The 12421-nt window shown below is 40.7% G+C and overlaps 1 protein-coding gene across 5 annotated transcripts in view; it reads left to right on the top strand.

Moving 5' to 3' along the window:
• ADAMTS19 (ADAM metallopeptidase with thrombospondin type 1 motif 19) overlaps positions 1 to 12421 on the top strand; it is a 271308-nt gene that overhangs the window by 67677 nt on the left and 191210 nt on the right. For all 5 annotated transcript variants that reach the window (XM_025214090.1, XM_025214093.1, XM_025214092.1 and 2 more), the window contains exons 4-6: positions 201 to 373; positions 1097 to 1180; positions 3253 to 3410. In XM_025214090.1, coding sequence (XP_025069875.1) covers positions 201 to 373; positions 1097 to 1180; positions 3253 to 3410 — 415 coding nt within the window. The remainder of the gene's footprint in view (positions 1 to 200; positions 374 to 1096; positions 1181 to 3252; positions 3411 to 12421) is intronic.

The raw sequence follows: 12421 nt of genomic DNA on the forward strand, positions 1-12421 counted from the left end.
GCCGAATCTCTGCCAAATGGACTCAGGGACCGAAGCTTCGCACAGCCGTAGTACCTATCTTACTGCTCACAGATAAATTGTTAGTGGCATTTGTAGTACAAATTGTTTTTCCAGCAAATTCAGTAGTATCAATGACATGCTGTTATATAATGCTGCTGCATTAAAAGATGAATTCATGCAGCATTTTTTTTATGTTACAGAGAAGAGAAAATCCAAGAATCAAAAAGTATCAGAAAATGGGAGAAGAAAAAGATATTCCTATAAATTACCTCAAGAGTACAATATAGAAACTGTAGTGGTTGCAGATCCAGCAATGGTTTTATATCATGGAACAGATGCTGCCAGACGATTTATTCTAACCATCTTAAACATGGTAGGAAATTCTTAGAACTTACCTTAGCCTTTGCACAATAGATTGATTTGCTTGTTAGATTTAATGATGCACTTGTAAGTGGAGTCAATGAAATGTAATGGAACCTCAGAATGCTCTCAGCATAAAATTACTGATATACTTGTAATTGATACTATGTACCTTTGACAGTGAAGGCAAGAAATGGGACTTGATCAGCCTGATTGCTTAGAAACCAAACCTTTTAAGAATGAATGCTCATGCCCAAAGTGACATGTGGTCCTTCTCATATACAGGAATCCTATGATGCTCTTGGTTGCTGGTGGCAGAGTACTGTTATAGCCTGAGAAGTGATAAAATGTTACTGCCTCTTCCCAGCTACAGCTCAATTTAACCATGATCTTTTGTTTAACTCAATGGGACTTCTCATGCGTAACACAATGTATGTGTGTAAGGGGTTATAATGTATAGAATAGGGGTTATAGTCATTGTCAAGTGTAAAATGAACTCTTTTTTGGATACTAGAACTAAAACACTATATTAACCCCTTGTTTGTCCCATCTCTGTCCAAAAAAGAGAAAGGTAATATATTAGCTTTTATGCTGTACTGCTATGTAGCAAAATTCAGATACTCAAATCAAAGTACTACAGAATTATTAGGTGTCCTTATATTCTGAGATTTGACTTTTTAAAGCTATATTCTATATAATGAAATCATTTTTTTTTTGTTTTTGTTTTTCATTTTAGGTTTTTAATCTTTTTCAACACAAGAGCCTCGGAGTGCAAGTGAATCTTCGGGTGACTAAGCTTGTTATGCTTCACGAGACTCCAGTAAGTAGTAACTTCATTTCTCTTAGTCAATGTAGAAGGACATTTGAAAATGGATAAAAGAGTAGGGTTATGTTGTTTGCTTTCACACTAAAGCATGGCATGCAGTAACCAATCTCTTAGTACACCCTGGCAAATTGTGTCAATTATTTTCTTTTGTATTTATTAGGGCTGCGTGAAGCTTCAGTTGCTGATTTGATTCAGAGGAGATTTGGCCTGATTTGGCGGCTGAATCTCTGAATCTGAATCAAATCAGGAGACCCATTAATCTCTCTGAATTGAATCAGAAGCTCTGAAGTGATTCGGAGAGATTTGACAACTCAGCCATAGACACAGCTTTATATGTTTTCTCTATGTACCTCGAGGTACTTGGCACGGCTTGTGAATACTGAGATGGTGGGGCGGATGGAGCATCCCACAGGAGCATGGTGGGGTCTCTCGCATGTTCCGCAGTGGACCTGGAAGTGGATCAGAAGTACTTTCGATTCACTTTGGGGTCCACTGCGAAGTATGCAGGGAACCACCCCCGGCCCCTGGCTCAGGAACTGGTGCCTCAGCAACTGGTGCAATCTAGCGGAGGGGATGGCAAGGCAGCGCAGCTGGGCTGCGTTCCTGCCCCTGGCGCGATCTAGCATGGGGGGTGGTGCTGTAGCCCAGCTGTGCTGCCTCCCTGCCTTCTGCCGGATCTGACACCGGGGATGGGAAGTCAGCCCAGCTGGACTGACTTCCCATCCCCAGCACTATGGTTGAAATGTTTTGACTTTCAAAATGTTTTGACTAGCCTCGTTTTGTTTCGAGGCTATTTCAACGGCCTTTCATTTTGATTTTGCTGTTTTGGCCTCGAAATGAGTCAAAACAGTGTCGAAATGAAATGGCTGTTGAAATTTCGCACAGCCCTAGTGCACATGTGTGTGTCAGTTGTACCATAAACAAAGCACTAATGGTAACAACAGGTATACATTTGAAGTTGTTTCAAAAGGGCAACATCTGTTTAATTTTCCAGTTGTTACATGTGGACAAGTTGGGAATGAAGCAGAGCCAAGGCTGGCTTTGTCCCTGGATGGAGCAGTTTTAAAATTAGAGCACTTTTGCTACGCTTATGTCATTCCCTGCTTGTCCACACATAACAATTAGAACATATTAGTTTCTGCCCTTCTGAAGTGTTCCTCTTGTTGAAATAGCTCCATACATATATATGTCCATATCCTAAGTAGTATAGTGTTGCTATATTTTCAGACATCATTGTTAAGCTTATTTTTTAAATCCTGTTATCTTGTTGAAGAGAAATGAATCAGCTGGCATAGTTGGTGATGTTCTTTGGAGTGACCTTTGCTTCTTACATTGCATTTCAGAGCAATATTATGTGGACATATTGTTATTTTTGTAAAGTGGCTAAGACATCATTCCATATTATAGTTAAAATTCACAACAATAAAACATAGAATGGTCTTATCCATATGAGAGAGATTTCTAGTATATGCATTTAAAGGAACGAGGTTGTATTTTTCCTACCTGGGTCTTGACATAAATATTCTTCATTCTGTAAGTGCAGTGAACTCCCATTTATGTCAGTGGGAGATTGACATATACAGGATGAAAGAACTTAGGTGATAGAGTCCTTTGAGGCTGAATTTTCACCCTTAAGTCAAATAAGGATAGTCTGCATTCCTGAAGCTAAAACAGTTCTGCCTTAAATATAGTATTATTGTAAAACAGAACATTTTTTATCAAATCAGTCAAAGTGTGTGCTTAAATCGGGAAAACCATTTCAGAAGAATTTTTGTTTTTTGTTATTATTGGTATATTAGAGTGGAAAACAGAGTTAGAGAAAAATAATGTATAGGTAAATGTCAATTCAAAATGTATAATGAATAATGAAATCTGTTATAATTTCACATAAACCATTAGGATTGCTAGACAAGGCATTTTAAGGAAATTTTGATCTTTGGGTGAAAATTGTTCTCAGCTTTAAGATTATTTAAACTCTTAATATACCCTGACATATTAAGATCAGAGAACTATAAATGCATACAAACCATGATGTGTGATAATATGGCATGCGTTTCAATTTTCAGGCAGATATGTATATTGGTCATCATGGGGAAAAAATGCTGGAGAGTTTCTGTAAATGGCAACATGAAGAGTTTGGCAAGAAGAACGATATACATTTAGAAATGTCAACAAGCTGGGGAGAAGACTTGTCATCAGTAGATGCAGCCATACTGATCACAAGGTAAGATATATAATAATTCTTGTTATTAAAAAACATTAAAAGGTTGGTATACTGCCTTGATGGCAGTACTGTTAAACTAAAGTAGTTCAAATGCTTTACGAAGTGACAAGAGCAAGTTGAAGTTAGTTGTAGCAATGAGTCTACACTCAGTCCTTACTCCTGCTTTTTTCTGATAATTTATAAAAAGTACTATCATAGATTTGAGGTGTTAGAAAAAGAGGCAATGAAACAATTTGGTAATTTAAAAAGCAGTGGGCATTAGATCCAGACGGTGAATAGTTGAGATCTCTAAAGGAGCTTATGTTTGTAGTGAGTGGGCACATTTGCATGCGTCCCTACGGCACCTTTGTTACTGTGCCATCATTTAGTACTTCCTTCTGGCATTACTGTGCAGTACCATTGCCTCACATTTTTTCCCCGATTCTACTGCACAGTAGCAAGAAGCTACTGCACAGTAGTTCATTACTACAATGCAGTGGCATGACACACAGTTACTGTCTGGGGATGCCACTGTGTAGTAGTAATGACCTACTGTGCAGTAGCTTGTTGCTACTGCACCATAGGTTCTTGTGTAGGTGTGCCCTTTGACTATTTAAGTAAGATAGTGGATAAAGGAGAAGCAGTTAATACAAAGGACAGAATCCCAATATCACACCACTTTACCCAGTTACCCAGCAGCACAATCCTTTAACTACCAGGTTGTAAATTAGGCATTATCCAATTCAATTTCTAGTCCTCCTTTTGAGGCTCACAAAGTGAGAGAGGGTTGTGCAGCCAAGAGGAGGAGTTAACAAACAGAGATTGTTTTGTTAAATGAGATGGAGGCCTTTCTGCTTGTGACTACTAAATTCTTTTAGTAGCTTCTTATGAGGGACCTCATCAAAGGCCTTTTGAAAATCTAAACAGTTTGGGCAGAAAGTGAAAGAGTCTTGGGCGCCTAGGGGCACTGAGAGGTGTGTAAACATGTACTAACTTCGGAGGAGATTCGGCCCGATTCAGTGGCCATATCTTTAAATCCAAATCGAATCAGGAGACCAATAAAAATGTCTGAATCAATTTGAAGTTCTCTGAATCAATTTGGAAAAGATTCAGAGAGCTTTGGAGATACAGGCAGTCCCCACTCACTGCCGCAGGGAGCTTGACCTGGACTCCATGCTGGTAAGTAGAGGGTGGGGGAGGAGGGGCTGGAGATGAGGGCAGGGGACCATCCCACAGGCCCCATCCCATGCCTGCTCCCCCAGTCCCCCTGAGAACCCCTGCCCACTCTTCCAGCCCACCCACCATGGGTGCCCTGCCTGGACCCAGTTCCTAGCTCTTGAAAAGAAAAAAAAAAAAGCACCCCCATTCACTGGGTGCTGCCAGGCAGGGGGGCAATCCCCACTGCCCCTCATTGTCCCATGCTTCTTGGGGGACTCTGCCATGGGCCCCCGCCTGCTCTCCCAGCCCCCCATGTCTGCCCCACCTGGCCCTAGCTCCTGGTTCTTTAAAAAAGAAAAAGAAAAAAAAAAACCCCACACTCACCGGATGCTACAGCAACCGTTGGGGCTTCTGGGGACTCATGGCAGAGTTACCGACCCAGAGCAGGGCAGTGGTGGGCAGTGGAGATCACTCCCCCTGCCTAGCAGGAGCCGGTGAGTTTGTGGCTTTTTTTCCCCTTTTTTTTTAAAGAGCGGGGAGCTGGGGCTGGGGGGGCAGCCATTGATGGGGCGGGGAGAGTGGGCGGGGGATGGGGCCTGTCTGATTCAGAGATTCAGTGGTGGCTGAATCTCTGAAACAGATTCTGCCAATTCAATTTGAGACAGTGATTTGAATCACCGAATCGAATCACTGTCCCCCGAATAGCCGAATCTGAAGTGAATACTAGCCGCTTAGCACAGGGCTAGTGTATATGCACCCCTGTATGGCTAAAGGTAGAGTAAGATTTAGGCCCAACTACCTTCCCCCTGAGAACTGCTGCATTTCATGGATGGGTGAAAAGTCCGTTTTATTTTTAGACAGTGCAATGCTTTAAGTTATTGAGATAACCAGGCTTAAGTCCTGATTTTCTGATTTATTATTAATAGTTTTCCTTTGGTCTTACAAATGTTTACTTCTCAGTTTCAACATGCTTTACAAAGGTAAATATCATTATCCTTGTTGACAAAATTAAGGCACAGAGTGAAAAAGTAATTTTTTGAGGACATATAATAGGTCAGTGCCAAATCCACAAATTAGAGCCCAAATTTCTCGGCTTTTATTCCAGTGGCATTATTCTCTGGAATACACTACCTCCCATCTCAGGGCTGTTTCAGCTTTTAATAAATCATACCAGTGTGGTTTTCTGACTGTGGGAATGTTTTGCTAATCCAGACTCCCTCTGCACATTGTCAGGGTTCATGGTATTGCTAACCCCATGTGTGGCTACATTTGTGTGTTTTGCTAGTTCAAAGAGTCTCATTCTGTTTTACAAACACAGAACAGACTCCCTTGTCATAACTTCCAAACAACCCTGGATATTAGACCTGCTTTACTGAGAAAAATAATATTGTTTAAAACTGATGAACATCAACTACTATTACAATATTCTATATGTAGAAACATGTTTTAGCTTATTAAACTTTTTCTTGTAGCAAATCATTAAAAAATGCCCCCCCCCTGCTTTCTATAGCTTGAGAACAGAACAGAAGGACCCTTAGAATGCTTTGCTCTTCCTAGGTCAGTCAACTCTGTGAGTTTGCCTACAGCAAAGGAATTAACAATAAAATACTGAGCCATCACATTACTAGTGAGCTAATTTTTAATGTCATCATATGTTTGAAAGAAATATACATATTTTGCTTCTCACACTTAATTTTTTTTTACTCTGTCAAAATCTGGTTCCTTTGATATTTACAGTGATTTAGCTTCAGGTTATATTTGATGGAATTTGTACAGAGCTGAAATAATGATAGGAGGAATTATATCTTTGATAAAAAGTGACAAAGTGGTAAGTGGTACATATAGTAGTTGGACTTTCTAAACCTTAATGAGCCTTTACTGTCTTGGAGTGTATGGTAGGTATGCAATTATTGTTCGCATATTATAGATAATGAAAGTATGGTCCAGTGACTTGCCTAAATTCACTGAGGTGAATTTGTACCAGAGCTAGGATTAGCATTAATTGGGTATTCCTGTCTTCTCTAACATGGAAAGATGATATACCTGCTGTGCAATCCCTTAGAACTGTCCTCTGTTGAGCTCTTTGTTGCTGTCTGGTGTGGGAGAGGCAGAACTGTGATTTTGGTTTCTCTTTCCTGCTTTTGAGAATATCTTGCTCCGGGGGGTGGGGCGGGGCTGCTAGCTAGGCCTGTGAGAAGTGGCTAGTATTCGCATTGGATTCGGCCGATTTAAGGGACAGTGATTTAATTTGGTGATTTGAATCACTGTTCCAAATCGATTCAGGTGAATCTGATTCAGAGATTTGGCCACTGCTGAATCGGCCTAATCTCTAAATCGGACAGGCCCCATCTCTCACCTACTCTCCCAGCACTGTCAATAGCTGCCCTGCCTGGCCCTCCCAGCTCTTTGGAAAAAAAAAGAAGCCCCCACTCACTGGCTGCTGCCAGGTTGGGGGGGGGGGATCCCCGCTGTCCCCCACTGCCCCTCGCTGTGTGGGGGGCCATGGCACGAGCCCCCAACCCCCGCCTGCTCTCCCAGTCCCAGCTCCCATCTCTTTAATCAAAAACAAAAAAAATTCCACTCACTGGCTGCGGCCAGGTGGGGGTCGGGGGGCAATCCCTGCTGCCCCACCACTGCCCCATGCTGCATAGGGGGCTCTGCCATGAGCCCTCTGACCCCAGCCCTCCGACCCCAGCCCGCTAGGCAGGGAGGCAATCTCTGCTGCCCCCTCACTTCCCCATGGTGCATGGTGGGGCTCTGCCACGAGCCCCCAAAAGCCCCGAGGCCACTGCAGCAGCTGATGAGTGCAGGCTTTTTTGGGTTTTTTTGGTTTTTTTTAAAGAGCCGGGAGCTGGGTCGGGGGGCACTCGTGGGGGCTGGAGGAGCAGGCAAGGGATGAGGCCTGGCAGGGGTCCCCCCATGGTCCCCTCCCCCTCGCTTCCAGGCCCTGCCTCCCGCCCCCTGCTTACTAGCACGAAGTCCAGGTCCAGGTCCCTGCGGTGGCAAGCAGGGCCTGCCTGAATCTCCAAAGCTCTCCGAATATTTTCCAAATTGATTCGAAGAGCTTCAAATCAATTTGGACCTTTTTATTGACCTCCTGATTCGATTCAGATTCAGAGGTTCAGCTGCTGAATCGGGCCGAATTTCCTCCAAATGGAATCAGCACCCGAAGCTTCGCACAGCCCGACTACTAGCAGGTACAAGTCCTTGTGCCCAGGAAAGCACATGACTGTACAGAGGCTAAAATGGCAGGGTCATGCAACAAAGACCTGTTCTATGGCTTTTGTAAGAGGCAGGGTGATGCATTTAATAGTCATAAAGCTCTTATCACTAAATTTGGTGAAATTATTCCACTGAAATTTGACTTTATAAAACTAAGTTCATGCAGGGTTATGCAGTGTGGGGGAAAACACTTATTTAATTTCATTTTTAGAGAGTTTTTTCCCCCCAAACTGCAGTGTAGCCAGTTTTCAGTATTATTATGAATGCTCTGTGTTTTTTAAGACCTCTGCTACTGCTATTAAGAGATTTTGGGAGAATCTCAGGTATAATTTTTTTAATGGCTGCAGTTTTCAGAGGTGCAGAGAAGTTTGAATTCATGAAGAGAGTGTGTCTTAAAAGGTTAGAACCCAAAGAAAAGGAACCTCACATTTTTACTAAAAACATCTAATAAACTTTAAATCAGTCAGATTTTTTTGGCATAGGTTTGGCTTCTTGTGGTTGCCAATAATGTGTAGTATATGTCAGAAAGCTTGCTTGACTTCACATAGTTCTGTTATATCATTCTTAAATACTATAGTATACCAGCTGCACATTTCATTCAGAATTTTCTCTCACTTATTCACGTGTCAAATATTGATTCTACTACCTACTTAAATGTGATTTTTGGACCACAACTGATCTTCCTGATAACCAGACTTCTATATGACTACATCTATACTGTACATTTACTGTGCTAGGTAGCATCATTTTGAAACATGTCAAATTTCTTCATCCACACTGTCTTCTAAACCAGAAACATTGTAGTTGCATTCACATGTCCTTGGACTGATTAGCCCTGCTGAGCGGAAAAGCCAATTAGCCCACCCACACTGCTGCAGGCTAAGGATGCCCACACTACTTGTTCAGAAAACATTTAGAACAGAGCTTTGTTTCAGCACAGTGTTGCCTGGCAGGGTGAGCTGTGAATAGTGAGTGGAATGGTCGTGACATCCATACTTTCTACATCACACTTATGACTTCTATTTGAGCAACAGCTTAATATTTTTACAAAGTGATGGAGAACCAACTGTATGCCACAGTAAATTGCTCCGATGGGTAATTTTTTCATGTTCTAAGTTAGGCCCCATTTTTCATTTTAACTTGTGTCATTTTGGCTGTTAGCCATTGAATCTCACTACAGCCTTTTCTACTAGAGTAAAGAACTAATAGATATCTCTTTCCTATGTAAGTGCTGGTCGACTATCATCAAGTCACCACTTCTTTTAGATAAACAATGGAGACTGAACTTCTTTAGTCTGTTTCCTGACATCTATTCATTCTTGTAGATCTTTTAAGAACTCTGCCATTTTTCAATTTGCTTTTGGAAGTGTGCTTACCAGAATTGGACAAAGTAATCTGTTAATGGCCTCACTAATGCCATCTAAGATATATTACCTTCCTGCTCCTATCTGATATTCTTCTGAATGTGTATTCAGAGGTCACATTCATCCCCTAAGCTGCAGTATTGCCATTAAAGCTGAAATTATCATATACCACTTCCCCTAAGTTCTTTCAGTTCACTGTAGGATGTAGTAAATCCTATTTTATAACCTATATTCCTTGAGTCTACCATTTGGCTGTATTAAGACAATATTATTCCAATGAGCCCACCTTATGAAGCAAACCAGTCACTTCCTTTAAGTGACCTATGTTTGTTGTTATTTACTGTGACATCAGTTTTTGAGTCATGTGAGGTATTTCTAGCTTTTAATGTTTTATTCCAGATTAGTGTTAAGATCTGAGGCCACAGAAAAAGGGGACCCAGCTCAGAATAACTCCAATAGAGTGATAATTTTACATTTATATTTATATTTAGATATCTATTTGTTTTTTAGTTCGTGTAGTATAATACACCTGTTTTGATTTTTGTACTATTCCAATTTTTTATTGGAATAGTATACACAGGTTAGAAGATAAATATTGTTTTGGGCTTTAGGTAGAAATGAAATAATTGCTTACAATTGCTTGTAATACCAAGCTTCAAGAATCTTTCAGATATTTTAAATAAGATAAAGAATTCCTGACCCCATCAAATCCACTGTTTACTTCTACATCCAACATAGTATTTAAACGTATAATTACTTACTTACTTCATGAACTGAAGCCCATGATAAGAAGTTAATGTCATCATTCACCTTGCTGAATATCTCCTATTTAAATTTTCCAACTGACAATGAACTAATATTTGTCAATGTGTTAACTTCATTGCCTCTTATAATCCTCCAGAGTGCACATTCAATTAACATTGAAAAAGAGAGTGAATAAAATGCTTTGTATGTCTTGTGGTTCTGTGGCCTATGTTAGGGGCACTTTTCAGAATGCTCTGTTGTCTGAATATGAAAGGTGTACTTGAAACCTTGTCATCAGTCACCTGGTAAATGCCAAACTACCGGCATTTGCTAATACAGTGTGAATATTATTGGCCCTTTGAGCCTATTAATTGAAACTGTAGTTAATAGTAGCCATGTGACTTGTGGAAACTTGTTGTTTGATAAATTGTCCCAAAGTCTTTTATGTCTGAAAGAGCCTGATATCTTTGGAACATGCAGGCAAAAAAGCCCTAGGTTTTCTTTGCTAAACAACCCCATTTTAAAGCACATCCTTACAGTTTTGCAAAGCTATTTATATTAGAGAAGTAAGGAGAATTGGAAGAAGAAAGAAAAAGTATTGGAAACTTAATTTTGTTCTTAATATTTTTGTTAGGCTGTTTGAAATTATTTTGCTTAATTTACATTGGGGAGTTATAGATAAGTCTGGATTTAGAAATACAAAGTGCTTTTTGGTGACAAATCTGCCTAAAGGCAAAGACGTAGGCTTAAAAATGACAGCTAAGTGCAAAACTATGCATAGATGTGAAACTCAAGGATTTTCTGGTCTTCTGTTTCCTATCTTACATATCAGGCTGTCTGTTTTATTTTGAAAAAAAATCTGTATAAGGGAAGTCTTTATATTTGGTAGCTGGATATTGAGTCTTTGCATTGCCCAAAGGACCATTTATACTGCTTTATTTAATAGATTAAAAAATTTACAAGCTAAGTGTAATTTATTAAAACAACAAACTTGTAGTTGCTCATTCCTGCATAAGGGTCTTTTCTACCATTTGTCACCTTGTTCAAGCTTGGAGATCTGCTATAACCTCATAAAAGTTCCACTGTATTCCCAAATGAATAAGGGTGTCCTTTCCCCTCCATATGTCTGCTAAGCCACTCGTAACCTCAATGGAAATTGCATTCTTGATGCAGGTGGAAGAGCCTGAGTGGGACTCGTTGGGTCTTCCTGCTTTTCAGTGTTAGCTTGCTCTTTTAATAAACCAGGAAAAATTGTCATTGTAACAGATATTAAATCAGTGGCAGCTTAATCTAAAGAATGCTGTGCTTATGTTTTAAAACTTGATTTTAAAATATAATGCATGTGCATTTAAGTTTCCCTTCACTTAAACCTGATCTAAGATTTATATATTTAGATGTACATTCCATATGAAGTGACTCATATATTTACTTAACTATAAACCAAAGTTAAAAAATGTTCATGCTAAATTTGCATATTTTCACTAATGTATCTACTCTTCATTTCATAATTTTGTTTTTATGTGAATTTTAAAAGTACCCTTGCTTTGTAATTATGATGAATTAGAACTGATTTTATTACAACATCATTGCAGAGTTGTTGCTGTAGCTATTCATCAAACTCTTCATCAATTTTAGATTTTTATTTATTGTTTATATTATTCCAAAATAACTGGTACATAGATGTAGTCATAGAGGTAATTACATGTAGCAAATAAAAGATAAAGAGAAGCAACAGATAATAACAGTACCATTCATGGCTTTCATGACCACAGCCTGCTCTTTGGCGAGAGAGGCAGCAAGCTGCTGGGAAGAGATGGCCTCCACCTCTCTCCTCTGGGGAAGAGGCTCTTCTCAGCCAGACTGGCTGAACTGCTCCACTGGGTTTTAAACTAAGCCCATTGGGGGCAGAGGGGCTACTGCCACTGCTGGCCTGCTTAGCAACCCTTGCAAAGCCAGCAGGCCAAGGCATTAAGGGAGCCCACCCCTGCCCCAGCCCTGGTCAAATCTGTGGGCAAGGCAAGAGCCACCAAGGGGACACTTGCCTGCCTGTACACAAATGCCAGGAGCTTGGGGAATAAGCAGGAGGAGCTCATCCTCCTGCTTAACACACATAATTACAATGTCATAGGGATAACGGAGACCTGGTGGGACTCCACCCATGACTGGACCACAGGTATAGATGGCTATACCTTGTATAGGAGAGATTGAGTAGATAAAAGGGGTTGGAGTGTAGCTCTCTATGTTAAGAAAAGCTACGCGTCCCTGCAAGCTGATGTTGGCAACCAGGATGGATGACTGGAGACCCTCTGAGTTAAAATCCATAGGGAACATGGCACAGGGGACATAACGGTAGGAGTCTACTACAGACTTCCCACCCAAAGTCAAGAGCTTGACCAGGAGTTTGCCCAGGAACTGGCTGAGGCCGCATGCTCCAGGACCATGGTTGTCTTGGGTGTCTTTAACTACCCAGACATCTCATGGGAGGATCACTCAGCAAAATCCGAGTGGTCGCAAAGCTTCCTATCGTGCGTGGATGACTTCTAC

This window comes from Alligator sinensis, unplaced genomic scaffold, assembly GCF_000455745.1.
Source record: "Alligator sinensis unplaced genomic scaffold, ASM45574v1 scaffold1001_1, whole genome shotgun sequence".
Taxonomy (NCBI): domain Eukaryota; kingdom Metazoa; phylum Chordata; order Crocodylia; family Alligatoridae; genus Alligator; species Alligator sinensis.